Source organism: Equus asinus, chromosome 22, assembly GCF_041296235.1.
Source record: "Equus asinus isolate D_3611 breed Donkey chromosome 22, EquAss-T2T_v2, whole genome shotgun sequence".
Classification (NCBI taxonomy): Eukaryota; Metazoa; Chordata; class Mammalia; order Perissodactyla; family Equidae; genus Equus; species Equus asinus.
Genome location: NC_091811.1, coordinates 18,892,141 through 18,918,522, shown reverse-complemented (window position 1 = coordinate 18,918,522; position 26,382 = coordinate 18,892,141). Strand labels below are relative to the sequence as shown.

General features: G+C 38.1%; 1 protein-coding gene across 5 annotated transcripts in view; it reads left to right on the top strand.

Moving 5' to 3' along the window:
* The first annotated feature begins 19,987 nt into the window (after positions 1-19,987).
* Positions 19,988-26,382, top strand: part of LOC106847300 (antigen WC1.1-like) — a 53,074-nt gene continuing 46,679 nt past the window's right edge. For 3 of the 5 annotated variants that reach the window (XR_011497196.1, XM_070495238.1, XM_070495237.1), the window contains exon 1: positions 19,996-20,129. Coding sequence is in view for 3 of the 5 variants with exons in the window: in XM_070495238.1 (XP_070351339.1) it covers positions 20,057-20,129 (73 nt within the window). In the remaining 2 variants the exon portion in view is untranslated. Of the gene's footprint in view, positions 20,130-26,382 lie in introns of all 5 variants that reach the window. The other 2 variants (XR_011497197.1, XM_014866505.3) reach the window with 1 other exon arrangement.

Here is a 26,382-nt window from a genome sequence, read left to right as displayed (position 1 = left end):
TTTGTTCATATATTGTTTTCCTAATTTTGTTTACTTGTCTATCTGTGTTTCTTGTAGTTCATTAATTTCTTTAAGAGAATTTCTCTGCTTTCTTTGTAAGAGAGTTCATAGATCTTCATTTCTTTAGTTTCAGTCACTGGAGCTTTATTTTCTTCCTTTTGTGGTGTCATGTTTCCTTGATTATTCATGACCCTTGTGGCCCTGCATTGATGTCTGCACATTTGAAGAAGTAAACACCTTTTCCAGTCTCTACGGACTGGCTTTGGCAGGGGAAGCTCTTCACCATTCAGCCTGTCTGGAGATTCTGGACAGGCCATTGGTGGTGTCCACAGGCAGGCTTGCTGCTGGAGTCTTTAGGCAGCAAGGGGCCTGAGTCAGCAGTTGGGCAAGTCTAGTGCGTGGGTCCCAGGGAGCTGGCCTTGTTCCTGGGTCCCTAGAGCCTGGTTTCTCTGGGGCAGTCTTGGCACCTGGGTTTGTAATGGTGGGCTTGGGATCTGAGCCCATGTGGGTAGGCCTGGATCCTGGGATCATAAGGATCAATGAAACACTGAGGACTTCTGGAGTGGGCCTGACATCTAGGTCCACAGGGACTGGCCTGGTGCTAGGATGGGCCAGGAGCCTGGGTCCATGGGAGCTGGCCTGGAGTCTGGAGCCACAGGGTCTGGTTTGGCATTGGAGTGGGCCATAAGCCTGGGTCCATGGGTGCCAGCCTATAAATTAGGTCTGTGGGGGACAGTCTGGTATTGTGATGGATCTGGAGGCCAGGACTACTGGGTCTGGCCCAGTACTAGGGCAGACTAGGAGTCTGGGTGCTGCGAGCTGGTCTAGAGGTTAGGTGCACAGGAACCAGCCTCACACTGAGGTGGGCTAGAAGTCCACTTTACTTTCTCTCTCCTATGGGAAGGGTGTCTCTCTCCATGTTGGGCTGCCTGGCTTGGCCAAGAGCCAGGGATAATGTGAAACTGTTTTTCCTATCCTCTTCAACATGTCTTTGCTTATTTCCATGCTCCAACCAGGTGTTGTAATCCCTCACCTGCAATTCTTAGCTCTTGTGAAGATATTTTCATATGTGGATAATTTTTCAAATTAATGTTTCTGGGAGGGGACGAGCACCAGAAACTCCTATACTATCATCTTGTTCAGAAGTCCAGAATTTTCTTGAACAAGGAAATGGCAATTGAGTATTTCTGGAAGTTTTATTCTATGGCATCATTAGCATATAGACTGAATTTTAGAAATATTTAAGAAATTCACCAAGACGAGTTGTCCAGTTATACAAACGTGAGAGAATAAAGCACCCATTACTCATGTAGTAAATTGTTAGGCTTTCTTGAGTATGATTTTAGGTTCCAGAATTTGGGTTACAATTTATATTCTTAGTATATGTATCTAGTATATCATTAGATGGAGACTGTCTTTTTTATAACTTTTTTATTTTGAAATAATTATAGATTCACAGGGATTTGCAAAGATAGTATGTTTTGTTTGTTTTCAGTTTTGGGCTAGTACAAATAAAGTCACTATGAACAACCATGTACAGATTTCTGTGTAGACCTAACTTTTCATTTCTCTGCAATAAATGTCCAGGAGTAGCTGAGTAACATGGTATATGTAGGTCTAATTTTTTAGGATCATAAAAAAGAGTCTTAGTCATTTCAAATGATTGAAATCATTCAGATGTATTATCCCACTAAAGTGGAGAAATCATAATGAAAATTAGAAAATGTTTTGAACTGAAAAACAAATATAAAATTTGCATGATGGCTAAATAAAGCAGGGTTTAGAAGGAAATTTATAAACATAATTACATTGTCTTACGTCACAGCAAAGTGAATCTAAATAAAGGAAAAGGAAAATAGGTATGAAGATAAAGTTAGAAGAGTTAAAATAGAAAACAAAACTATAACAGAGTAGACCTTTAAAGCCAAAAACTGGTTCTTTGAAAAGATTAATGAAACTGAAAAACCTCTAGCAAGACTGATAAAGGATATAAGAAAGTATATATTGTTAATATCAGGAGTGAAAAAGGATACATCACTGTAAATTTCTATAGATGTTAAAATGATGAGGATATTATAAACATTACACCAATATAAATGAAACGGGCAATTTCTCAAAAAATACGCTACCAAAGCTGGCACAGGAAGAATCAGAAAAACTGAATGGTTTTATATGCATTTTAAAAATTGAATCCATTATTAAAAATATTCCCACAAAGTAAGTTTCAGGCTCACATGGCTTCGCCAATTATTTTTCCAAAGTATTTAAGTCAGATAAGACTACTTTTAAATAAAGAGTTCCATGATACAGAACGCATTTTATGAGGCCATCATAACCTTGATACAAAAACTTAGAAAATTTTTATGAGAAAGGAGTACCACTAATCCCTCTTATGGTCATAATTATAAAAAGATAAGCAAAATATTAGCTAGATGAATCCAGTAGTATTCATAAAAGATAATATATCATGACCAAGTAAAGTTTTATGCCAGGAATGTGAGTCATTTAACATTCAAATATTCAATCAATATCTATACCTTCCACTGAATTTTTCTGTGAACCTAAAAATGCTCTAAAATATAATGTCTATTAAAACAGCTCTTTTAAAAAATTAAAAAATTGACATTCCTATAAAACAGCATTCTTAAATGTTTTGGTCTCAGGACCTCTTTACATGCTCAAAAATTATTGAGCACACCCAAGAAGCTTTATTAATGTGGGTTATATCTGTCAACATATATATTAAAAATTAAAATAGAGAAACTTTTAAATATTTAATTATTAATTCACTTAGAAATAATAATAATCCCATTATATGTTGACATAAATAATATATCTAATTTTAAATATGTTTTTCAAAACAAAAAATAATGAGTGGCATTGTTCCACATTTTTACAAATTTCTTTGTTGTCTGGTCTACTAAGAGACAGCTAGATTTTCATATTTCCTTCTGCATTCACTCTGTTGTGATCTCACACATCATATACCCTCTGAAAAACGCCTTTGGACACTTGTAAGAGAACATATTTCCAGTAGAATGAACATAAAAGGCCAAACAATAGCATCCCAGTGGGAAAAAGTTCGTAAACCTCTTTAACCTCTTTGTCGAGATCTACAAAATATACACGTACTATACCCTGTAACCCAGCAGCTCCTCCTGAGGATATTTCTAAGAAAAGCTTTCGCCAATGTTGGGTGATTTTGTCTGTTATGAATATCTTTATATAAGTGTTTTAGTAGATAGAGGAAGTCATTTTTTCGCTTCCCTACTATCTCATTTCAGCTCTATTTACAATAGCAAAACTAGAAATAATTCAATGTCCAAAACACAATAGAACAAATAAATAAATTGTAATACAGTCTTGCACTGGAATATTACATAGCAGTTTTTTTAAATACTGCTACATGTAGTAACATAATTGAATTTCACTGACATACTATTTGCAAAAGAAGCCAGGCAAAAAGGAACTCTCACTGCTCAAACAGCTCAAAAACAGGCAGAACTAGTCAGTGATGATAAGAGGTCAATATACTGGTAGGCAGGGAAGGCAGGTGTGAGAAAGCCTTCTGTGGCACAGAAAATGTTCTTTACCTAGCATATGCATATATAGGTGTATAGATATGTAACAATACTTGAGGTGTACACAATATTTGTAAAATTTACTCTGTGTAAGTTTATAACTCCAGAAAAAAGTAAACAATATTATACTAAGTTTTCTAAATGAGCTGGGGCTTTTTTCCCTCTATTTTCTGCTGCTTCTATTTTTTGTATAAAATAGCAATTACTGTTTGAGAGTTTGATGAAACTTAACAATAAAAGTACCAAGATCTGTGTTTTAATGAGACTGATGTTTGACTAGCATTTCAGTTCCACTATACTTATTGTTGAATTCAATTTCACTGTTCCTTCTTATGTTAATAGCAGCATTATGTATATAAATATATATATATATTATAAAATTGTGGGCTTATATAACATATTTCTCTCTCACTTAGGAATGACATTTTTTCTGTACATCCAATTCCAAATTCAATGTTCTTGTTTCTCTCAAGATATTACTTTATCGTCTTATAAGTAATGCTGCTACTGCTAAGTTTAGAGGCAATCTGATTTTTGCTCCTTGGCAGATGATAAGCTCTTTTTTCCTGAAATTTTGCTTTGATATTTTGTAAATTTTTCGGTTGCTTGTCTGGATGTGAATGATTTTCCTTATCTTACTTCACTGGCAATCTACAAGTCCTTCCAGAATGAGACTTCACATTTTTTTTAATTCTGCGAAATTTCTACTGGTTCTTCAATTCTTTGCTCCTCTCTAGTTTTACGTTTCCTTCCTTCTGGGACTCCTGATAGGTATTTACTGGAGCTTTTCTTCTGTCCTCTATATCTCTTAGTATTTTAGTTGTATATTTTCTACGTGTTTATTCTTTTTTCTTGCCTTCTTGGAAAATTACTCAAATTAATATTCCAACTCACCACCTTATTCTTCATCTACACTCATCCTACTATTTATTTCTTAATTGTTTTCTTTAACTTCTTGGCTTAGTAGTACTTTTGTACTTACCTGATATTAGTATTGGTTGTGAAGTAGCTCAGATTGCTGCCACAGATTTCTGTGGCTATAAACAATGTTAAAATGAGTTGGGGGAAATACAAGTCAGAACTTTCCTCTGGTCCACACTTTCATTTTCTCCCCTTGCAGCTCTCTTTCCAGGTTGGAGCCCTTCACCACCCTCTGCCCAGCCCACTACTCTCAGGTCACCACTTCAATGCAGTCTGCTATCAACCCAGGAAATGGTCTCACTTTGATGTGGTTCATTCTTTGGATACTCATTTCCCTTTTAGTTCACCATTTTGGCAGGAATAGGGTATCATGACATATAAAACAAATTATCCCATTAAAGAAGAAATATTTTTAGAACATAATACAAATATGTGTCATTTTTTAGCAAAACTATACAAAATATGATCAATAAGTACATCGAATTCAAATTTCTAAAATTAGTTACCCCTTTGTCTCTATGACTGATCAATGGTTAGGCTGCTAGTTTAAGGAATTCTGTAGGCACTGTTGATCTGTCCGAGCGATCTAAGATATAAGTACACCACAAAGCTCTGCCACATAGAGATCAGCAAGACCTCTTACATTACTGCTAATCAGATATTACTAAAGGTGCGGGATGTTTTTCTGTTCATCTTTAGGCCCGTTTGCAATTATAACCATAGTGGTATATAGCAGGAAGGAAAATTTGGCTCTATCGAAAGAAATAACAGCAGTTGTTTTTGCCTTCAGGAAAAGGGGGTAGGTTGTGGGTAATGGTAGTAAAAGTTAACACTCCATGTGTGCATTTTATAAGAGGAGTCAGCCAGTGCCTAAATATTATACTTAGGCCTACATTCCTTACACTCTGTTATGTGGACAGTCGGTTATTAGTCCTGAGAGTAATCTGTTTTTATGCCAAAACTCTGTCATGTTCCTATACAGAAATTTAGGCAGTCCCTGCTAAACCAAAGCACAAAACTGGCCTGAACTCCAAATAGAGAGAATGCACAAATCCTGTTTAGTGGGGTCAGCTTGTGCACAAAGATGCCTCAAATACGAGAATCAGGGAAACAAAAGCTGGCCAGGCAATGCCTGCCAGAAGGATACACCTTTTCTCATTTCCTGCACGTGAATCAAGCATACATTCGGAAGTGGACAAAATTCTTCTACTTTGTCGTAGTTGGAGGAAGGATGTTTTATTGGTCTTCTCTCCCATTACCTCTCTAGACCTGAGGCAGGAGGGTCAATTTAAAGAGGACTTATAGCAGGCATTTCAAAATTTGTAAGAGAAAGAAATTAGGAAACGTCCATAGAGAGAGAGGAGGGTATTACTAAGTAATGGCGACAGGGTGAAAAATAGAAAGAGAAACAAAGAGAAATTCCCTTGTTCAGAGGTGATGGGAGAGAACAGTGGTGGGATATTAAGATCGGGTCAAATTGCTAATTATTTACATCTTGCACTAGGCTGTATTCCCTCCTCTCCCTCCTTTAACACTGAACCTCAGTGAATGTTGACTACATAAAATATGCTTTTGACAGTAATGTTTTGGAGGAGGAAGAAGGAGCAAAATGTCCACACATTGGGTGAAATGAGGCAGAGAAGATTGGAGGCATAGGAAAGAGAGGAAGAAAACAGAGATTGAGAATTCAATACAAACACCTTCAGTAAGTAGTAGTTAGAAGCATCATAGCTCAGACGCAAGAAACTTTGGAAACACTGGGGACAGTATACAGAGCCAACGAGTCAAACCACTTTATTTCTTATTATTCAAAGGACTTGAGAATTTGAGCATAATATGCAGATGGTATATTTGTCCCCGGCAGATATGTGAACTCTAATGATTTTCCCAGGAAGCTCAGAAGATTAGCAAGTGTGACCCTACTCTGTATAATATGTGATCCTCTCAACCCTAACACAGTAGACCACAAATAAAGGACCTCATTCCCTTCGTCTTCCACTGATAGGCACACATTAGGATGGAATTTGGGGATAAAAGCAGGCAATTTTTGCATGGTATGGCTTATCATTTGACTTTCCTGTACTCCTAGCTTGAATCCAGGGGGTTACTCATTTCTTCAAAGTGAATAATTTGGAGATAGTAGAATATGGAGTACTTTTACAGAGAGAGTATAACTACTTATAACACTACTATTTTCCAAGATGTCATGCACCAGTATCTTCTAGAATATGAGTTGAGAAGACTATCCACATTCACTATGGCTATAACATGCTGAGGAAACAAGAATGGTCCAACTCCTAATGAATCATCACTAACTCTGACCCTAATCCAGCCTCGAGCACTCCTCTGATCCACCAAGAGACCCAGTGTTTCTGATATTTTTTTATAGCCAGAGGAAGTGAGAACAGGGAACTGAAAGTTGTTTTCCCAACTAAAATCTAACCATACTATTGGGTAACTTGAATTGATTTACATTTTAAAAGATCCGTGTACTTGAGGATATAATAAATAAGCTTCATTTTAGTTAACTGTGTTGCACACGTCATGTGCTACACCCAGTGAGTCACACGTGAAAAGACAGAAATGGGTTTGGAAATGAGCTGAGAACTAAAAATCTTCACAGCTAAAGTTACAAAGTTAACAAACACATTCTGCTTCCAGGTGACTTCTGTACTTTCGCATTCCAGTTATGCCTCTGAGAAGTTTTTAGATTTATTTTTACTAAGAAAGTTCTGCCACACCTACAACTACCTCCATAAAATCCAATTCCAGAGTCTACAGGGGGAGGGGCCAAAATTATAAGAAGATGTAAGAAAGGATGATGTAACTAAGACAGAACATTTCTGGAATATTCAAGTGTTTTTGCTGAGTCATCTTGGGAGAAAGATCTCAAGTCTGGATGTGGTTCTGCATCTCCCTCAGTCTGACCGTGGACCATTCACCTAGGGTTTCCTCCAGAAGAAGAAAATATATATTGGAGTAAAAGTGGCTAGGGTATCAATACTGTAAAAGCAGTTTCTGTTTAAGTCTCTAGATGTTCACAAAGATTTCTCAATAACACAGAACTCATCTGAAAGGACCAAAGTGTTTATTATTGGACAATTTATATAAAAATGGAACATAAGTCAGCATTATACTATCTGGACATAGACAGTGATATTTTCTGAACCTCTACTCTGGACAAAAATATACCAGGAGTTTCTTTTTTTTTTTTTTAAAGATTGGCACCTGGGCTAACGACTGTTGCCAATCTTTTTTTTTTTTTTTTTCTTTCTGCTTTATCTCCCCAAACCCCCTGTACACAGTTGTATATCTTAGTTGCAGGTCCTTCTAGCTGTGGGATGCAGGACACCGCCTCAACGTGGCCTGACGAGCGGTGCCATGTCCGCGCCCATGATCCAAACCCTGGGCTGCCGCAGCAGAGCGCACAAACTTAACCACTGGGCCACGGAGCCGGCCCCACCAGGAGTTTCAATAGAAGCATATTTGTTCTGCAAATGACATTCCACCGTCTCCGAGCTCAGCATCCTCACTCCAAAGCTCGTCTTCTTTGTTCAGAGGTTTCTCCTCTCCCTATCTTCTTTCCCTGAGGAATTTGAAAAACCAACCTGCAATAGCAAATTTAGGGCCTGGTTGTAACCATACTGCAGAGACTAAACAGCGCTCTCTAGAGGCATCAGAATTATAGGCAAGGTGAAAACACGGCATCCCTCGGGACCCAGATTGAGATCATTTCTGCACAATATAAAACACGTCATGAAAACCATATTAGATACAAACTGATGATCTCAGATCACTATCTAGGAAATATCTGCAATAGGGACTAAAGACCTCTATGAAGAGCTATTTCTCAGTCTATACAAACATGAAAGGGACATGAAATTGGAGAAACAAATTATGAGAATCCTGCTTTTCCCAGGAAGATTGGACTAAATCACTTCCTGGTCACAGGAAGGTACAACTCTCTTACTGTCTACCCCATGAGGACACTTAGGGACCAGATCCTGACTTCCCAAATGTCCACAGGGATAATCCCAGTCTTTTCTGAAAGCCATCAAATGAGTATAGCTGCTTCAGCTTCTAGAGTTCTTCTCCTCCCAGAGACTCCACCACCCTCACACAGGCTGTGGTGGTCAACGGTTTATTGGGGCTTGCAGCTCTGAAACTCTGAGGATCAGGGCCAGCTTCATGGGCTTGCAACCTAAGCAGTTGCCCAGGACTCCACGCTCAGAAGGACTCTATGCTTGGCTTAATGTTCTGCTGTCACCATGTTCAAAGCCTTAATAATTTCTGAACAAGGAATCAAACATTTTCATTTTTCATTGGGCCTTGAAAATTATGAAAGCAATCCTGCCATGAGTTTTAAGGAAATATGGAGTAATTCTCACCATTCACCCAACACTTGCCCCCATGAAAACGCTTATCAGAGTAATCCTCATATATTAATAGCTATGGAGTATTAAGTGCAGCCTAATAACAATAGATTGCCATTTTAACTATATTTCTTACTCTGTTCCTTCTTGAATTAACCCAAAACTCTTTTGATAGTCTGTATGATTGTTGTGATTGGGAAAATATAGTCACAGCATCTAAAAATAAACGCACGGCTGTAACTGCAGGAAGGTACCTCTCACGACATCCAGTCTATTCCAATCCTCCCTACAGATACCTAGAAATAACTGAAATTACTTGGGAAGATAATTCTGGTTGTAATTAAGAAATTGGGCCCACTCAAATTTTGTCTTTGAAGGAAGGATTGGCAATTAAGGACTCAAATTTTCCTTTCCAGGAAGTCAGAATAAGACCACAAGTCATCGAACTTCCTTCTTACTTGTATGTGAGGAACTGTTCTCTCGGCTACATAATTTGTGGGGCCCAGTGCAAAATAAAATGCAGAGCCTCTGTTCAAAAACTATCAAGAAGTTCAAGATGACAACAGGAAAGCAATAAAGGAAGTGTGAGGTCCTTCTTGGTGCGTGAACCTGTGCAATTGTACAGGTGGCATTTCATGAAGGTGGCTCTGAGCACGTCTATCTCATCCACTTCACATAAATAAATCTCAGGAATAATTTCAGACACAGCAAACCCTTCATTTTTGTAATTGTATTCCAGGCCATCTGTCCTCTGTTCTTTAACAGCAGGAAAGTATATAGGTGGAGTGGACCCCTCCCCAGGAACCAGGATAGGGTCATCCTGGATCTAACAGTGACTCCTTGTGTGACCTTAAGAAAGTCACATGTTATCTACTTTCAGTTACTTTACTTATGTAGCAGGATTTGACTGTACAATCCCTATGATTCTTTGAAGTATCAACGATCCCAGAGTCTATAAAGACATTCTGGATAATTGGTGGATATACCAGCTTCAAAATTTGATAGGATTATCCCCATAAAACACCAAAAGAGTCACCAAATCCCAGTATATTTCAGTAAAATGATATTTCTCAGTTGTTTCCCACCCTAAAGTTCTATAATTTTTTGTCAAACCAGATATCTTGGTCTGGGAAATAGTCACATTACCCATATAAGAGCACATATATGAAACTATTAAAGCAGCTCTGCACACAGAGAACTCAGTCTGTTTCTTCCTCTCTGAGGTCATGAGGTAGTCACTGATGTGTCAGAAAAAAAGCAGAGTTTAAACCACCTGGAGAAACAGTCATCTGGTTCCTCAGAGGATGGTCCCAGGACTCCAGACCCTCCCTCTCAGAGAACTGAGATTGCAATCTCCCAAAACTCTGTTGTCTTCTGTGTCTCTTCCACAAAAGGCCTTCCTGCCCTCATCCCCATCCCCAAGAGCAGATTGACCTCCTTTGCCTTGGACATGTCCAAAACAAACTTTGTCTTCACACTCTTGACTCAAGGGCAGCTTGGCCACAGGATCATCTGACAGGTAAGAAACATTCCAAGAACACACATTAAAAGAGAAATTTGCACAGTGAAAACTACATAAGAACAGAACCTCAGGCTTGAAATATTTTGTTTCCAGAGAGAAGACTCAGTGTTCATTGGAAATCAGAGAGATCTGCTGACATCTTCAGAGTGTGGAGAAAGCTGTGGTTCTGAAGTGGGATGTAGGAACACTATGTGTAGATGCTGTGCCCACAGATGCTGTGACTCACCCGGAGATGATGGTTTATGGCCAGAAGAACATGCTAGAGAGGGCAAGGGACATCCACTTGACTCCAGCTATTTCTCCTCCCTGGTCTCATTGTTATCATCAATGTCTTCACACAGCCTCATGTGGATAATATTTACATGGGGGCAGATTGTTACAAAGGTTCTGAGTAAGAAAACCACATCCTGAAACACCTTCATATATTCCCACATTTGAAGTCTCTGGGGCTACTCCCAGCTCATCAGAGTCCTTACCTTTTTCATGCCTTATGGGAATACCCAGAATTCCTGGTCCAGTCCTAACCTGTGTCCCTAAATCTGGCACTGAACTTACGACATGGGGGAATCCTGCCCCTTACTGTCACCTGTTGGGTGCTCAAGATGGTGAATTCACAGCTTCAGGCACAATGGGTGACTGTAGGAGCCTGGCCAGGACTGGCCCAGCCCCTGTCCTTTGGAGATCTCAGCCCCATCCTATACTCTCCTGAGAAGTTACATAAGAGACTGCTAAGGAATATCAGGAAGCGTCACAATGGCCACAGACTCATAGCTCAGAAGCGTCATAACCTGCCCCCTTTCCAGGGATAGCACTCACCCACACCAGAGCAGACAGATAGAAAGCTCAGAGCACTCCTGTTCAGGGTGAGATATCTCCAAAGGGAACAGCACCCATGTGCACAGCAAGTGATCTGTTTCCCCAAATTTTCCGCCCCAAGTCAACCCAAGGAAGGGAAAATTTCCCAAGGAGGGACTCCTGACCCTTTTCTGAGGGGCTAAGGGTCCCTCAGGGTGTATTCAGCCCTGTCTGAAATGTGTGCACCGGAGAGAATCTTAGACTATCTCTCCTGTCACAGAGGCAGATGTAAGGGAACAAATATGAGGCCAATTTCCTCTGTTGTCTGGACAGCAAAGAAAGGACCTAAGGTTGTCCAACCCTCACTAGGATATACACCCTGACTCCTTCACTCTGTATTCCTGGAGGGCCCTAGGTCCCCCTCCTCCAAAAGTGCCCAGATAAATCCAGCCATTCAGGCCACAGCCTCACCTGGTGTGAGAATACTTACAGTCCACAGAAGCATTTTTTGAAAGAACATTTTTACATTCCTACTCTGTGTCCTAAGTCTGTCAAAATAAACTAGGTGACTTAAAACAGAAATTTATTCTCTCACAGTTCTGGAGCCTAGAAGTCCAAAATCAAGGTGTCAGCAGGGCCATGCGCCCTCTGGAGGTTTAGCAGAGGATCTTTCCTTGCTTCTTCCCAGCTTCTGGTGCTTGTCGGCAAGCCTTAGTGTTCCTTGGGTTATAGACGTATCACTGCAGTCTCTGCCTCCATCATTACACGCCTTCTCTTGTGGGTCGCTCATTTTCTCATGCTGTTCTTCTCTCAGTGTCTGTGTCTAAATGTCCCTTTTCTTATAAGGACACTGGTCATTGGATTAGGGCCCACCTTAATCCAGCAAGACCTCATCTTAACTTGATTACATCTACAAGGCACCATTTCCAAACAAGGTCACATTCTGAAGTTCTGGATGGACATGAATTTTAGGGGGACACTATTCAACCCAGTACATAGCTCATCCTCAAAGCTGTCAAAACTACTTCTCCTTTACAAAGTTTCAATCCATAACTCAGTCCTCTCCACTCACCAGAGCACCTCACTGCAGCATCCTCTTCACCTTTGTAGTCTTCCCACAGTGACTACAAGCTCTGACCTGTGGGGAGGACTCCTTGCCCCTGCACTCTACCTTGACCAGCCAGAAGTCCCCATTCTTTCAGCCAAACAGAGCCTTCCCAGGCAGCTGGAGCAGAGACATGCATACCATGACAGAAAGTACAAAAAAGAGAAACCACGCCTTCAGGTATCCACTAATTTGTATGAACATATCCTGGAAAGCATAGTTGTACATACTCAAAACAAACTGTTTTCAATCTTTTTTTTTTTTTTTGGATTCCCAATAGAACTGGTACCAGGAGCCTGTGTAGGCTTCATCCTGAAGGCAGAAAAGGCAAGCCTATACCCAAAATGTGTGCTAATTCCAGTGAGGATGAATCACTGCCCTCTGCAGGGTGAAAGGGGTTCATTGCAGCCACCTTGCCACCATGTGGTTGGTTGGTGTCCATGGGGACCTAAGGAGCCCTATGGCCCTTCAAGATTGTGCTGATGAGGCAAAAGAAGGAGGCCTTTACACTCCTACTTTGGCCAGTCATTGATTATGGGCTAACTAAGGAAAGGGTGAGAACTTAGATGATGAAACTCTCTGCAGCAGAGGGCACTTCCCAGAAAGGAATTCAGATGAAAGATGTCGGCTGTCACCACTCTCAACACCTGAGAGGAGTGCTTTAGTCCTGAGGGAGTTGACCTTAACAGTGCACCAGGACTTCCAAAACACAATAACCAAAATAAAAACCTGACTGGATGGGTTCAATACTGAAATGAAGATGGCAGAGGAAACAAACAGTGAACTTAAAGATATATCAACAGAAACTATGCAATCTGAACAATAGAGGAAAAAAGACTATAAATATTCAAACAAACCAACAAGTCCTCTGAGACCTGTGGGAAAATAACAAAAGAGTAAACATTCATGTTACTGTAGTTCCAGAAGGAGAGGAGAGACAGTATGGGACTGAAAAAATATTTCAAAAAATAATGGCTGAAATTTTCCCAAAATTGGCAAAAGACGTAAACCTGCAGATTCAAGACACTGAGTGAACTCCAAGTGGGATCAATCCAAATAAACCCACACAAAGACATGTTATAATCAAACTTCTGCAAACAAAATACAAGAATAATTCTTTTTTTTTTTAATTTTTTTATTTTTTTCCTTCTTCTCCCCAAAGCCCCCCGGTACCTAGTTGTATATTCTTCGTTGTGGGTCCATCTAGTTGTGGCATGTGGGACGCTGCCTCAGTGTGGTTTGATGAGCAGTGCCATGTCTGTGCCCAGGATTCAAACCAACGAAACACTGGGCCACCTGCAGCGGAGCACACGAACTTAACCACTCGGCCACGGGGTCAGCCCCACAAGAATAATTCTTTAAATAAATTAGGGAAAAATGGTGCATTTGCCTATAGGGGAACAACTATTTGAATGAAAATTGATGTCTCATTGGAAACCTGGAACTTCTGAGTGAGCACACCATGAGCGGTCCTGGGGCTGTCCTGACTTTCAGCCCATCAGACAAGCTGCCCCTACTTCTACACATAGCACATGACTCCATCTGTCCTTCCCCAGGTGAACACAACCACACCCTGGCAGGAAAGATTATGTGCCTCTTGAAAATGCTAGAAACTTCAGGGATAATCACCTAGTGAACATCTGGCTCCCTGGGACTCTGCCTACCCATCCCAGGCAAGCAAATCTCAGAAGTTGCCCTTGAGTGACTATTTATGGGAATTCTAGCCTCTTTAAGAAAGGCTTTTTGGAGAAAGCCTTGTATCATGTCAAGAATAGGTGAGTTAGGGCATAACGGGGACCACAAGGACTGACCAGCTGCTGTGAGACTCACCAACATGGTAGCCTTTCCCTCTCCTGTGAAAGGAGGGAGGTCACAGGGTTAAACAGACTCTAAGGGTGGTTTGGAGGGGGTAGGGAGTTCCAGGGAGGTCTGGTGAATTTCATCGCCATTAATGGTACAATTTCCCTAAAATCTTCTGAACTCTCATCTATCATGGACATTAACAACATTAATTTTATTAATAAAAATGAGAACTAGCATTTTTATAGTGCTTTGTTCTATGTCAGGCACCATTCTAAGTGTTTTCACTCATTTGGATACTGTAATTGCTATCACAATCATGCAGATAAAGATGCTGAGGCATAAAAACTACTTAAAACTTATGTGACAGAACAGAGGTTCAAACCCGGGCAGCCCAGCAACTGCTCTCACTTTTAACCATCATGACATCCTGCCAAAATATTAAATGAAATTAAATAGGAAAATAAATAAAATTCTTAGGCAATATTTTAGGGACAAATTTTTAAAACATAATTGCTATTAGAATCAACAGAAACTGAGGATTTGAAACCATGAAAAGTATCACTAATGCTAAGAAATTCTCAAATTATTGAAACTTCAAGTTATCCAAGGACTATTAGTATAAAGTAGAATTCAAAAGAATCTGATGCTGTTCCCTACATCAAATCAGATCTCAGGTCTTAGGGCATTATATAGCTGATGATAGCTTTATCCAGCAAAAACTCATATCCACAATTTCTAAAAATCAGAAAATTATTTGGAATTTTTTTAATGATTTGATGAAACACTGAAGCTACGACTTAATGACTTGGTGAGCAATTTTATAGCATTTAGAGTATGGTTTATTCAGAAATTACAAAGGGACATATTTTTAAATTTTTCATTATGTATTGATTTATATATCAAATCATATTAACATATCAATTGATAAATATTTAAAATATGACCCATCTAAAAGACCATGTGAATTCAGGGCAGTATTGCTAGCAGGATGGAAGAGGACAAGTGCTCTGTCAGAGGAACACATGACAGAAGGAGCAATGATAGTTCTGGGGAGGATCATAAACTAAGGAAGAGCGTCCTCACATCCCCATCCCTCCTCCTTCTCAGCTTGACTGACAAATGCTCTCTCAGCCACGTGGACTGGATCAGAACCAGATAAATGGATAGAATACTGAAAAGCAATTACACTTATTTTACATTTTGTCCTTAAATATCATATACTGACAATATCACAAATATATTCTCTGAGTCTTCCTACTTCATATATTGAACAGGGAGATATAACAAAAAGAATAATTCTTAAATATAAAACCACCACTATTGCAATTGAAATAAAATTCTAGATTTTTTAACAAACGTATTTTTATTATATTCAACAAACATAAAGCTACTTTTTAATATACAATAGGAACAAACATAACAGAGGTGAAAAAAAGAATTACCAAATCTATAGCCACGTTTCACAAAGAGTCTGCATATTATTGACAAAGAAAATCATTATTGTTTTCATAAATTTTGTCATTTGGCAAGTTATTTGTAATAAATTCACAAAAAGCTATCGTGAAATAGCAATTCCACATAGTAAGTGACTATATTCAAAGTTTCAAAGAACACTATCTATGATATCTATGTTAAATTTTTTTAAATTACTAACGTGTCAAATGTATTTGGTTCTTGCTTATTAACTTATCTACCTAAGTTGAATTGGTGATAATGCTACTCCCAGGGAAGTTTCTATGTTTAGTTTTAATGGTACTCATAGTAGGGACATCAGTCTGTTAGATGCATGTTGACAGCATTTTGATAAGAGATATCAAAACAACTTCAGCAAATTTAAAATATGTATTCATTTTTAAGACTTTCATCTGAAATTAAGTGATGCTGTATCTTCAAAATTAACCTCCACGCTTCCATCAGTAGTGAGTTCCAAGAATTTGTCCTCTAAAATACTAGTCAAATCTAAATTAACTTTTGAAGAAAGAAATGGATTCCAGGTTCACAAATTCCAATTTATGGATTTTTCTTTTGAAAGAAAATAACATTCAAAACATTCTGGGGCCAGTCTGGCGGCATAGTGGTTAAGTTCCCAAGCTCTGCTTCAGTAGCCCAGGGTTTGCAGGTTCTGATCCTGGCACAGACCTAGCACTGTATCAAGCCATGCTGTGGCAGCATCCCACACAAAATAGAGCAAGATTGGCACAGATGTTAGGACAAAACATTCTATCAAATGTGTAAGGTGACAACTTTTCACAAAAGAGCAATATTAAGATTATCAATGACTTGGCTAATAAATGCTGTTTAATTGTGGAGCATATCATAACCACAATCTTTAGAAACTCTTTCCTTTCAAACTTTTAGCTTTTGTTTTTGACTTTCAATCTTATCTGCAATTGAAAAATATCAAGCATTCATTCTTTACTCCATTAGATGAGAGTATTAAGATAATTAAAAATACCAAAGCTACTAGACAACTAAACAAGCCTGGCTATCCAATTCACATCTTTACAAAGTCAAGATCAGACTGATTTCTTCTATTGCAGAAATACTAAGAATTGATTCCACAATTCAAACATTCTCTGAAGAACTTTTCCCTTCTATAACTAGCGTGTCAGTAAGCAATAATGGTTGTTTATGACCAGCTTCCAAATTATCACGTAATAAAGAGAACAATCCCAAATTTAAATAATTGCCTGATTCTCAATTTTACTATGTTATCAAGCACACTTAGTTCAACTGACTTTTTTTTTAATTGTGGTCAGAACACTTAACATGAGATCTACCCTCTCAACAAATTAAGTGCACAATACAGTATTGTTAACTATGGGCACAATGTTGTACAACAGATCTCTGGAATATATTTATTTTGCATAACCAAGACTTTATACACATTGAACAGCAACTACCTATCTCTCCCTCCCCTAAATCCCTAGGAACCACCAATTCTGCTCTCTGCTTCTATGAGTTTGACAATTTTAGATACTTCATATAAGTGGAATCATGCAATATTTGTCCTTCTATGACTGGTGTATTTCATTTAGTGTAATATCCTCCAGGTTCACCCGTGTTGTTGAATATGGCAGGATTTCCACATTTTCTAAGGCTGAGTAATATTCTGTTGTAGGTATATACCACATTTTCTTTATCCATTCATCCACTGATGGACATTTAAGTTGCTTCCATACCTTGGTTATTGTTAATAATGCTTCAATGAACAAGGGAGTGCACATGTCTCTTTGAGATCCTAGTTTCAATTCTTTTGAATATATAATCAGAAACAAGATTGCAGGATGATATGGTAGTTCTATTTTTAATGTTTTGAGGAACTGTCATACTATTTTCCATAGGACTGTACCTTTCTTACCAGCAGTGTACAAGTGTTCCAATTTCTCCACATGCTGACCAATATTTGTTCTCTCTTATTTATATAATAGCCATCCCAACAAGTATGAGGTGGTGTCTCATTGTGGTTTTGATTTACATTTCTCTGATGATTAAAGATGCTGAGAATCTTTTCATATACCCATTTGCCATTTGTATGTCTTCTTTGGAGAAATGTTTATTCAAGTATTTTGCCCATTTTTTAATTGGGTTATTTGGTTTTTTGCTATTGAGTTGTATGAGTTCCTCTTTCACTCTGTTGATTGTTTCCTTTACTGTACAGAAGCTTTTTAGTTTCATATAGTCCCACTTGTCTATTTTTGCTTTTGTTGCCCTTGTTAGCGTTATGTTCAAGAAATCCTTGTATTTAATATTGTCAAAATGTCCATACTACCCAAAGCAATCTATACATTCAACACAATCCCTATGAAAACCTCAAGGGCATATTCCACAGAAATAGAAAAAACAATCTTAAAAATCGTGTAGATCCACAAAAGACCCTGAATAGAAAAAGCAATTATGAGAAAAAGAACAAATCCAGACGCATCACACATTCTGATTTCAAACTATGCTACAATGATATAGTAATCAAAAGAGTATGGTACTGGCATAAAAATATACACATAGACCAATAGAACAGAATAGAGCCCATAAATAAACCCCTGCTTATACAGTCAACTAATATTCACCAAGGGAGCCAAGAACACTCAATGGGGAAAAGATAGCCTCTTCCACAAATGATGTTGAGAATACTAGATAACCAAATGCAGAAAAATGAATTTGGATCCCTGTCTTACATCACTCACAAAAGTTAACTCAAAATGGATTAAAAACAGTAACATAAGACCTAATACCATACAACTCCTAGAAGAAAATATAAGGAAGAAACTGCTTGACATTGCTCTTGGCAATGAATGATTTTTTGGATATGATGCCACAAGACAAGCAACAAAAGCAAAAATCAACAGGGGGATTACATTAGGCTGTGGGCATTATGCTAAGTAAGACAAATCAGCGAGAAAGACAAACACTGTTTGATATCACTATATGAAGAATCAAAAAACCAAACTCGTAAGAACAGAGAGTACAGTGGTGGTTATGAGGGGCTGGGAGTTGGAGGAACCGGAGAGATGTTGTTTAAGGGCACAAACTTGCAACCAGTAGATAAATAAATCCTGGTGATCTAATGTGCAGAATAGTGATTAAAAACAACAATAATGTATTATAAACTTCAAAGTTGCTGAGAGACTAGATCTTAATTTTTCTCACCACAAAAAAGAAACAATAATTATATGATATGATAGAGATGTTAGCTAATGCTATGGTGGTAATCATATTGTGATATATAAATGTATCAAATCAACATGTTGTACACCTTACGTGTACACTATCTTATATATTATATCTCAATAAAAAACTTTTTAAGTGATAAAATAATAAATACTTGTTTTATTGATAGAAGAGTGAGATAAGCAATTTGTGTAAAACTGATTTCATTCCCAAGCACTGTAATGACAGCCATCTTATATATTTACTCAAAGAGGCCTGAATAGAATGTGAAAGTAGACTAACGAGTTTATATGAAAATTAACTGAAGAAGTGGAAACATAGGGACAGAAATGTTGAAAAACAGGACCCAGGAACAGGAGGGGACTCACTTTCTGAAGACTGGATTGTCAGGGACAGATTGCCATGTTGTAAAATGGGATTAATTTTGTAACTAATTTGTCATCTGTAGTCCCACCATGTCCCAGGGAACTATAATTTATTCCTAGGTGAAGTGTCTGTGCTGGTCATGGTAGTCTTCGGGGCAAAAAGTTCTCTGTGATGGGAGGGATGGAAAGGAAAGACAGACTTTGTACTTGATGTCATTAGGAGCCCTGGATCTTTATGAGGCTTTTCGCTTTACGAGAAATGAAAGGAGAGAAAAGCTCGCCCTATAAATCCAATAATCATGTCCCCTTGATGTCCATCTCAACTTTTTTTCACTTACCCACAAATTTTTCATCTTTCTGATTCCAATTTTCTAATCACCTGACTTTTTGTTCTTACTGTTAGATTCTTGTTTCTTTGCAGCCACAACACGTTGGTCATTTCACGGTGGAGACCTAAACTTCATTAAACAAAAATAATCTTTCCTTGGGCCCATGGGATGTAGAACTGACTCAGAAACAGTGCATCTGACTGATCCCACCAGCTGAGCTGAACTAATCATTCAGCCAGATCCCTGTGGCAGAGAAAAGAAAGCCACCTGTATTTATTTTAACACAGCTTTTCTGTATCAACTTTGAGGAAGAGAATGACATCTGACGTTAGAAAACCTTCGATCTCATATAAGGAGAAATTTAAGATTCAGCATCTAATTGGTGTTTGAACTTCAAAAAGTTTCCTTTTATACAGTCTCTGATGGCAGGGAAGATGTTAAACAGGGTTTCTATTGGCTGCTGGAAGATGGCGATGTCAGGGGATGGGACTATATAGTCCCCTTCCTGCTGTAGGAGCTGCCATTAAGGACCAGAAGGATTCTTTGTATGGTTTGGGAAAGCTGAGGCTGGTACCTGAAGATAGGAGGATCAGAATGACCATGAATGGACACTGCTTTCTCCAAGGTCTTGTTATTCTCCTCTTCAGTGTTGTAGCAAGTGATCAAGGTAAGCATCGCCTCACTTCCTAAGATCAGCAGAGTTACCGGATTAGCTCTAAGACTCTGGGGGAATGATCCCTGGGATTGTAAAGACAACGCCTCTCTATTGGCCATTTGGTCTTGACCAAATGTGATCTTTAGTGACACTGAATGTTGAATTTTCTCCTGTGGGACTCTGTTTTTCAAGTTCAGCAGTGAGATGTTGCAGAGATAGAAAGTTTGTTTTCAGATTGACTGAGTCTGTGTTTCAGCCCCACAATACCTAAAAGCTCAGAAAATGTCTGATCACTTCCCAGTTTCTATGGATTATGGCCGAGGAACTTCCTCAGGGTGGGTCTCTATCTGTCCTTCCTGTACTCCATATCATCTCTGTCTCCACCAGTATTTTGGTATTTCTGCTCTTTTAGTCTATGGACTTGTGTGTGTGTATATGTGTGTGTGTACATATGTGTGTGTGTGTACATATGTGTGCATGTGAGAGAGAGAGAGGAAATGAGTGAACATAAGTTTGAAGAGTATGTAAAAGCTAAATGTGTGGGCATGCAAATGTCTGCCCAGTGGAAGTCAAATTTTTAGATATGCACTCATAGAACTTACACTCTCTAAGCCAGACTGCTGGGGTTGGTAGTGGTGGTAATGATGGGTGTGTCTGTGTATATGATGAAGGCAGATATGGAAACCTTCCTGCATATAAAGAAAGCCCTCCTAATGTAAACTATAATTATACTCTCAGATAACCCTGCACCTGCAGTCTAGGCCTGACTTTGACTTTCTTCTTCTTCCCCACAAACCCACAGCTCAGACATTTTTCTGCTTTACTGTAGTATTTTCCCAGCATTGGGTTCTTGGCAGAAATTTGCCTTCCTGCCTGTGGTGTTTTCCCTTCCTACCTCTTGGGTTGACTGGTGGTTCTCCAACCCCACCATGCAGCACAGAAAAAACTGATGCCAGATATCAGTGCTCATAGATGGACTTATATTAGAGCACTGAGGGCAGAAGAGGGATCTGCCTTAGAGACTTCAGGATGTCCCTCTCTTGGTCACTTTTTCCCTGCCCCACTGGGGTACTAGAACTTGTTCCATGACATCTTAAAGGATCTGCTATTTAGGAAGAACCTGTGCTTATGAATATCCTTATGGTGAATTTTCTCCCTTGTAGTTCTCTCAGATCCTACATGAAATCTAGTCTCCACTGGGCCCCTGACTCAGGAGAGTCCAAGATATCAGTGTTTGAGCTCCTGAAATGAGAATGATGTAGCCACATGCGTGGAAAGTCAACTGTTTTAGATATGGGCCTTTGTCCTATGGTGTGTCCAGAACACGTCAGAGTCATGCTTTAGCAATGCTCCTCATCTCTCTATCCCTTCCTTAACCCATGTTTCCTCCTTATTTCAAGCCCCTCCAGTCAGAAGTCTCTGTCTCTCTTCTTTGGGAAATTCTACTCCTCCGAACAGGAACAAGAAGTTCTGCTCCTCACTCCCTTGTTGTACTTCTTGGGACTTCCATTCCTTGGGTTCTGGCCATAAGCTAATTATGGTTGTCCTTTTTCAGGCTTTTCAGGCTTTGCAGGCTTTTCAGGGTAGAGGTGGACTCTTGAAAAAAAATACAGTCATGCATCACTTAATGGTGGGAATACATTCTGAGACATGTGTCGTTAGGCAATTTCATTGTTGTATAAACATCACAGAATGTACTTACACAAACCTAGATGATACAGCCTACCACATACCTAGACTATATGGTACTAATCTTTGGGACCGCCATCGTATGTGTGGTCCACTGTTGACGGAAACGCCATTATGCAGGCACATGGCTATATAAAATTGGTACTCTGATTCCATTTTGGCCTCTCCATTAATGCTATGAGAACAATGAATAAGTTTCTCATTAGGCCAAGAAGAAGTCTCACCTCACTCAGACAAGCATAATTTTTCCTCAGAGAGAAGTTTTTGTAGAATCATATTGTTAAAGCATGTGTTCACACACTAAAGCACTCAGTTCACATGAATTCATCCCGTCTACTTGTGAAATTTCAACGTTGGCATCATGGTGTCAAATATTTCCTGAGCCTGGCACATGCTACAGAGTCTTTACAGTAAAAGTCACGTTCCACCAACTCCCTTTAGAGTCTTTCTGTACACTAAATCTCTGCTTTAATTGAGGGCATTGGATCATAAAGTTCCTGGACACCATTTTATATCCACTTTCAAAATTAATGATAAATTTTAAATTTCTTTCTGACCTGTTAAAATATCTTCTATGTCATTTGTATGGTTGCCAGTATTTCACTCTATTATTGAATCACAACTTACTTATCTAAGACTATTTGTTGTATATTTATGTTTTCGTTTATGATGCTGTGATAAAGTTTTTACAAATACATACATTGACCAAACACACTGACATAATAGAAAAGCCATTATTATTTTTTCAAGATAACCATTCTGAAGGCCTCTGATATATATTGCCCATCAGAACAGCTTTAATATTCAATAGCTTTAATTCAATAGCTTTAATTCTCTAAAACATTAACTGAGTATTATTTTTTTCATAACCTTGCCACAAGTGTATTATATCATGTTTTTTATCCATATTGACCCTATATATACAAATATTATCTTCTTTCTCATATTGCAGTCCTAAGATATCTGTTGTGACAATTTTTATTTTTCTCCTGTTTTTCATTTTCTTATTTATCTATAGGAATTCTTTATAAGCTAACATCATTTACTGTTTGTCTTACTATTACTTACTCTTAGTATTAATGTCTATTTTGTAAATATGTTCCCCAATTTTTTGCATATTAATGTTTTTAGGGGTGTGTATGTGGTGGGGGGGTTATGTGACCAAATCTTCAATGCGTTACCTTTATGATTTCTGCCTTTAATGTGATGCTTCAAATGCCATTCTTCATCCCAAAATTACTTTTAATCACTTTATTTAATAATTTTATTTAGGGGGCCGGCCCCGTGGCAGAGTGGTTAAGTTCACGTGCTCTGCTTCGGTGGCCCAGGGTTTCACCAGTTCCAATCCTGAGCGTGAACATGGCACCACTCGTCAAGCCATGCTGAGGCGGCATCCCACATGCCACAACTAGAAGGACCCACAACTAAAATATACACAACTATGTACCAGGGGCCTTTGGGAGAAACAGGAAAAATAAAATAAATAAAAATCTAAAAATAGTAATAATTTTACTTAATTTAATAATTTTATAGTTTCACTGAAGAGCATCTAAAACCTTATTGTATCTGAATTTATTTTGCTGTGTGTGATGGTGTTATGCCATTTGCACAAGATAGGAATTACACTTTAGATGGGTGAGACACTTTAGATACATGATAGTTCCATCACAAAATAAAATACAGCGGTGTAATATGGGCTTTATTCTGTGATACTATAAGGAGAGGTATATTCAATTGCTTAACAACCTGGCTAAAAGATGCCAGCCTGCATTCCAATTACAATTAAAGCAATCAGAAGGAGACTTCCCAGAAACTCACTACCATATCTATGCACCTATCAACAATTCTCCTCCGCTTCTTCAGTGGCTCCCATCTGAATCCAGTTCCTCCACTTGTGTACTAGATGCCGTCCCACCAACTCCCCTCAAGGGCATGCCTGAGGGAGTTCTCCCCCGTCTCTCACACCCCATCCATTCTTCACTTTCTACTGAATATCTACTAACATGCAAACATGTTGTTCTCTCTCCCATCTCAAAACAAATGAGCAAACTCTTGCTCCAATTTTCTCAACAGCTACTGCTCCTTATCTTTATCCCCTTTTACAGCAAACTCCTCCTGAGAGCCGTCTGCAATCACTCTCTGCAATTTCCCTCTGAATTATATCAGGTTTTTCTGCCCCCTCACTCTGCTGAAACTCCCCCCTGTAAAGCCCGTCAATGATCCCCACATCGCTAATTCAATGATCTGTTCTCAGTGGTTGTTGTTTCATTGGTTGGTTGGTTTTGCTTGATATATCAGTAATATTTAGCAAAGTTGATGACTCCCTCCTTTCAGTATATTTCTTTATCTGACTTCTAAGACACAACACTCTTTTGGTTTTTATTCTACTTCACTGGTCACTCCTTCCTAGTGTTGTTTGCTAAGTCAATCTCTTTTCCCAGAACTCTTAATTGTGGGGTGACCCAGGGACTCAATGCAGAGCCTCTTCTTTTTAATATCTCCAACCCACATTTGGTGATCACATTTAATCTCATGGTTACAAATATTTTTTATGTGCCATCAGCTCACAAATTTATATCTTGGGCCCAGCTCTCTCCCCACAAACCCAAACTTGTATCTCCGTGTACTTGGCTTCTGCAGTTGGATATCTAATACACATCTCAAATTAACCCATCCAACTGAGCTCCTGATCCCCTCACCCCCGAAACAAACGTGTTCCATCCACAGCTCAGGCCAAAACCTTGCAGCCATCCCTGATTCTTCTTTTTCTCTCACATCTCCTACCGAGTCTGTCAGGAAGGTCTGTCACCTTTACGGCAAAATACTTCCAGGATCTGACATTCTTTTCATAGATTTTTCTATTTTATTAATCTTTTCAAAGAACCATCTTTGGACTTTGTGGTCTGCTCTATTTTATCAAACATTTTCTTCCCTTTTTATTCTTCCTTCTACTTTCCTTAGAAGTAGTCCCTTCTTTTCTCAATTTAAAGGAATCTTTATTTAATTAATTTTCATCTTTTTTATCTCTTATACTATAAGCACTTTAGCTATAAATTTCTCTCTAGGTACTGCTTTAGCTACATTTCAATGTTTAAAAAAGTGGAAATTTAATTTTCATTTTGAACCATTTTTACTTTATGATTTCTTCTTTGACCCTCAAACAATTTGCACATAGATTTTCTTTTTTTAATTTCCAAACATATGGGGGAATTTTTTTTTATCTTTTGGATTTATTTTTAACAATTTCATTTTGATCAGATTATGTGATCACTGTTGTACCAATTCTTTGACATTGCTTAAACTTATTCTATGGATGAGTACTAATCAATTTTTGTAAATGTTCCATTTATACTTGTTAGAAATGTGTACACTCTTTATTATGTGTATAAGATCTAATAGCAGGTTAATAGATTAGGTCAAATCTTATAATTTTTGTTACTGTTTGTCTGCTTGACCTATCATTTATTGAGATAGATGTGATCTCCTTAGTTCCAACATCACTGAGTTATATATTTTGAGGCTTTTTATTGAAGACATATAGATTTTAAATTATTATATCTTCCTAGTGGATTAAAATATTTTTCATTACTGATTTATTTTCTGGTTCTTAATAATTCTTTGAATCTTAAAGTCTATTTTGTCTTCTATTAATATAAATATCACAGTTTTTATTTGTTTGTCTTTGCCCCATATATCTTATATGATTATTTGCAGATTTTCTGTATTCTAGTATTTTAGATATTTCTTACAAAGATTATTTGACTATTTTTTTTAAATATCTAATCTGATATCCTTTGTTTTTTAACTGACTATTATAACAGATTTATTTATTGTGGTTATTGATATATTTTGAGTTCTTTGCATCACTTGGAAATTCTCATCCATTATATTTTCAAATATAGCCCATTCAACCTCCCTCTCTCTCTCTCACTGCTCTGCGCTCCCTCTCTTCTGGAACTTAATTACGCATATGTTATATCTTGTCATTTTATTTTCCATATTTCTTAACTTTCTTTTCGGTTTTTTTATTTCTTTGACTCTTTGTTCCACATTCGTGGTAATATGTGGGACTTACATTCCAGTCCATTTACTCTTTGTTCATGTGTATCTGGTCTGACGTATAACTCATCCAGTGAGTGTTTTATTTTAACTATTATACTCTTCATAATTAAAAGTTCTATTTGTTTTTCAAATGTATCTGCTCATTTCCAATAAACTCTTGTAGTTGCACATCTTCTTGATTTTATTCATTTTTAAAATATTTTATATATGGCTGTATGTTCTTTATATGATAAATCCATCGTCTGAGTTTGTTGGAAATCTAAAATTATTGTTTGGTTTCTATTGGTTCATTCATTTGCTGTTCATCTATCCATCAAATATTTACTGAGTGTTGTGCGTCAGGAAAGTTTGTAGGTACTCATGATATAGCAGTGAACAAAATTTAAGGAAAAATCTCTACCTTTGTGGAGCAGATTCTGGAGGAGGATTGATAAGACACCAATATATGCAAGTAAATTTGATATTTTATCAGATGATTTGTTATGTGGAAAGAAAGAAAGAGAGGAAGAAGGGT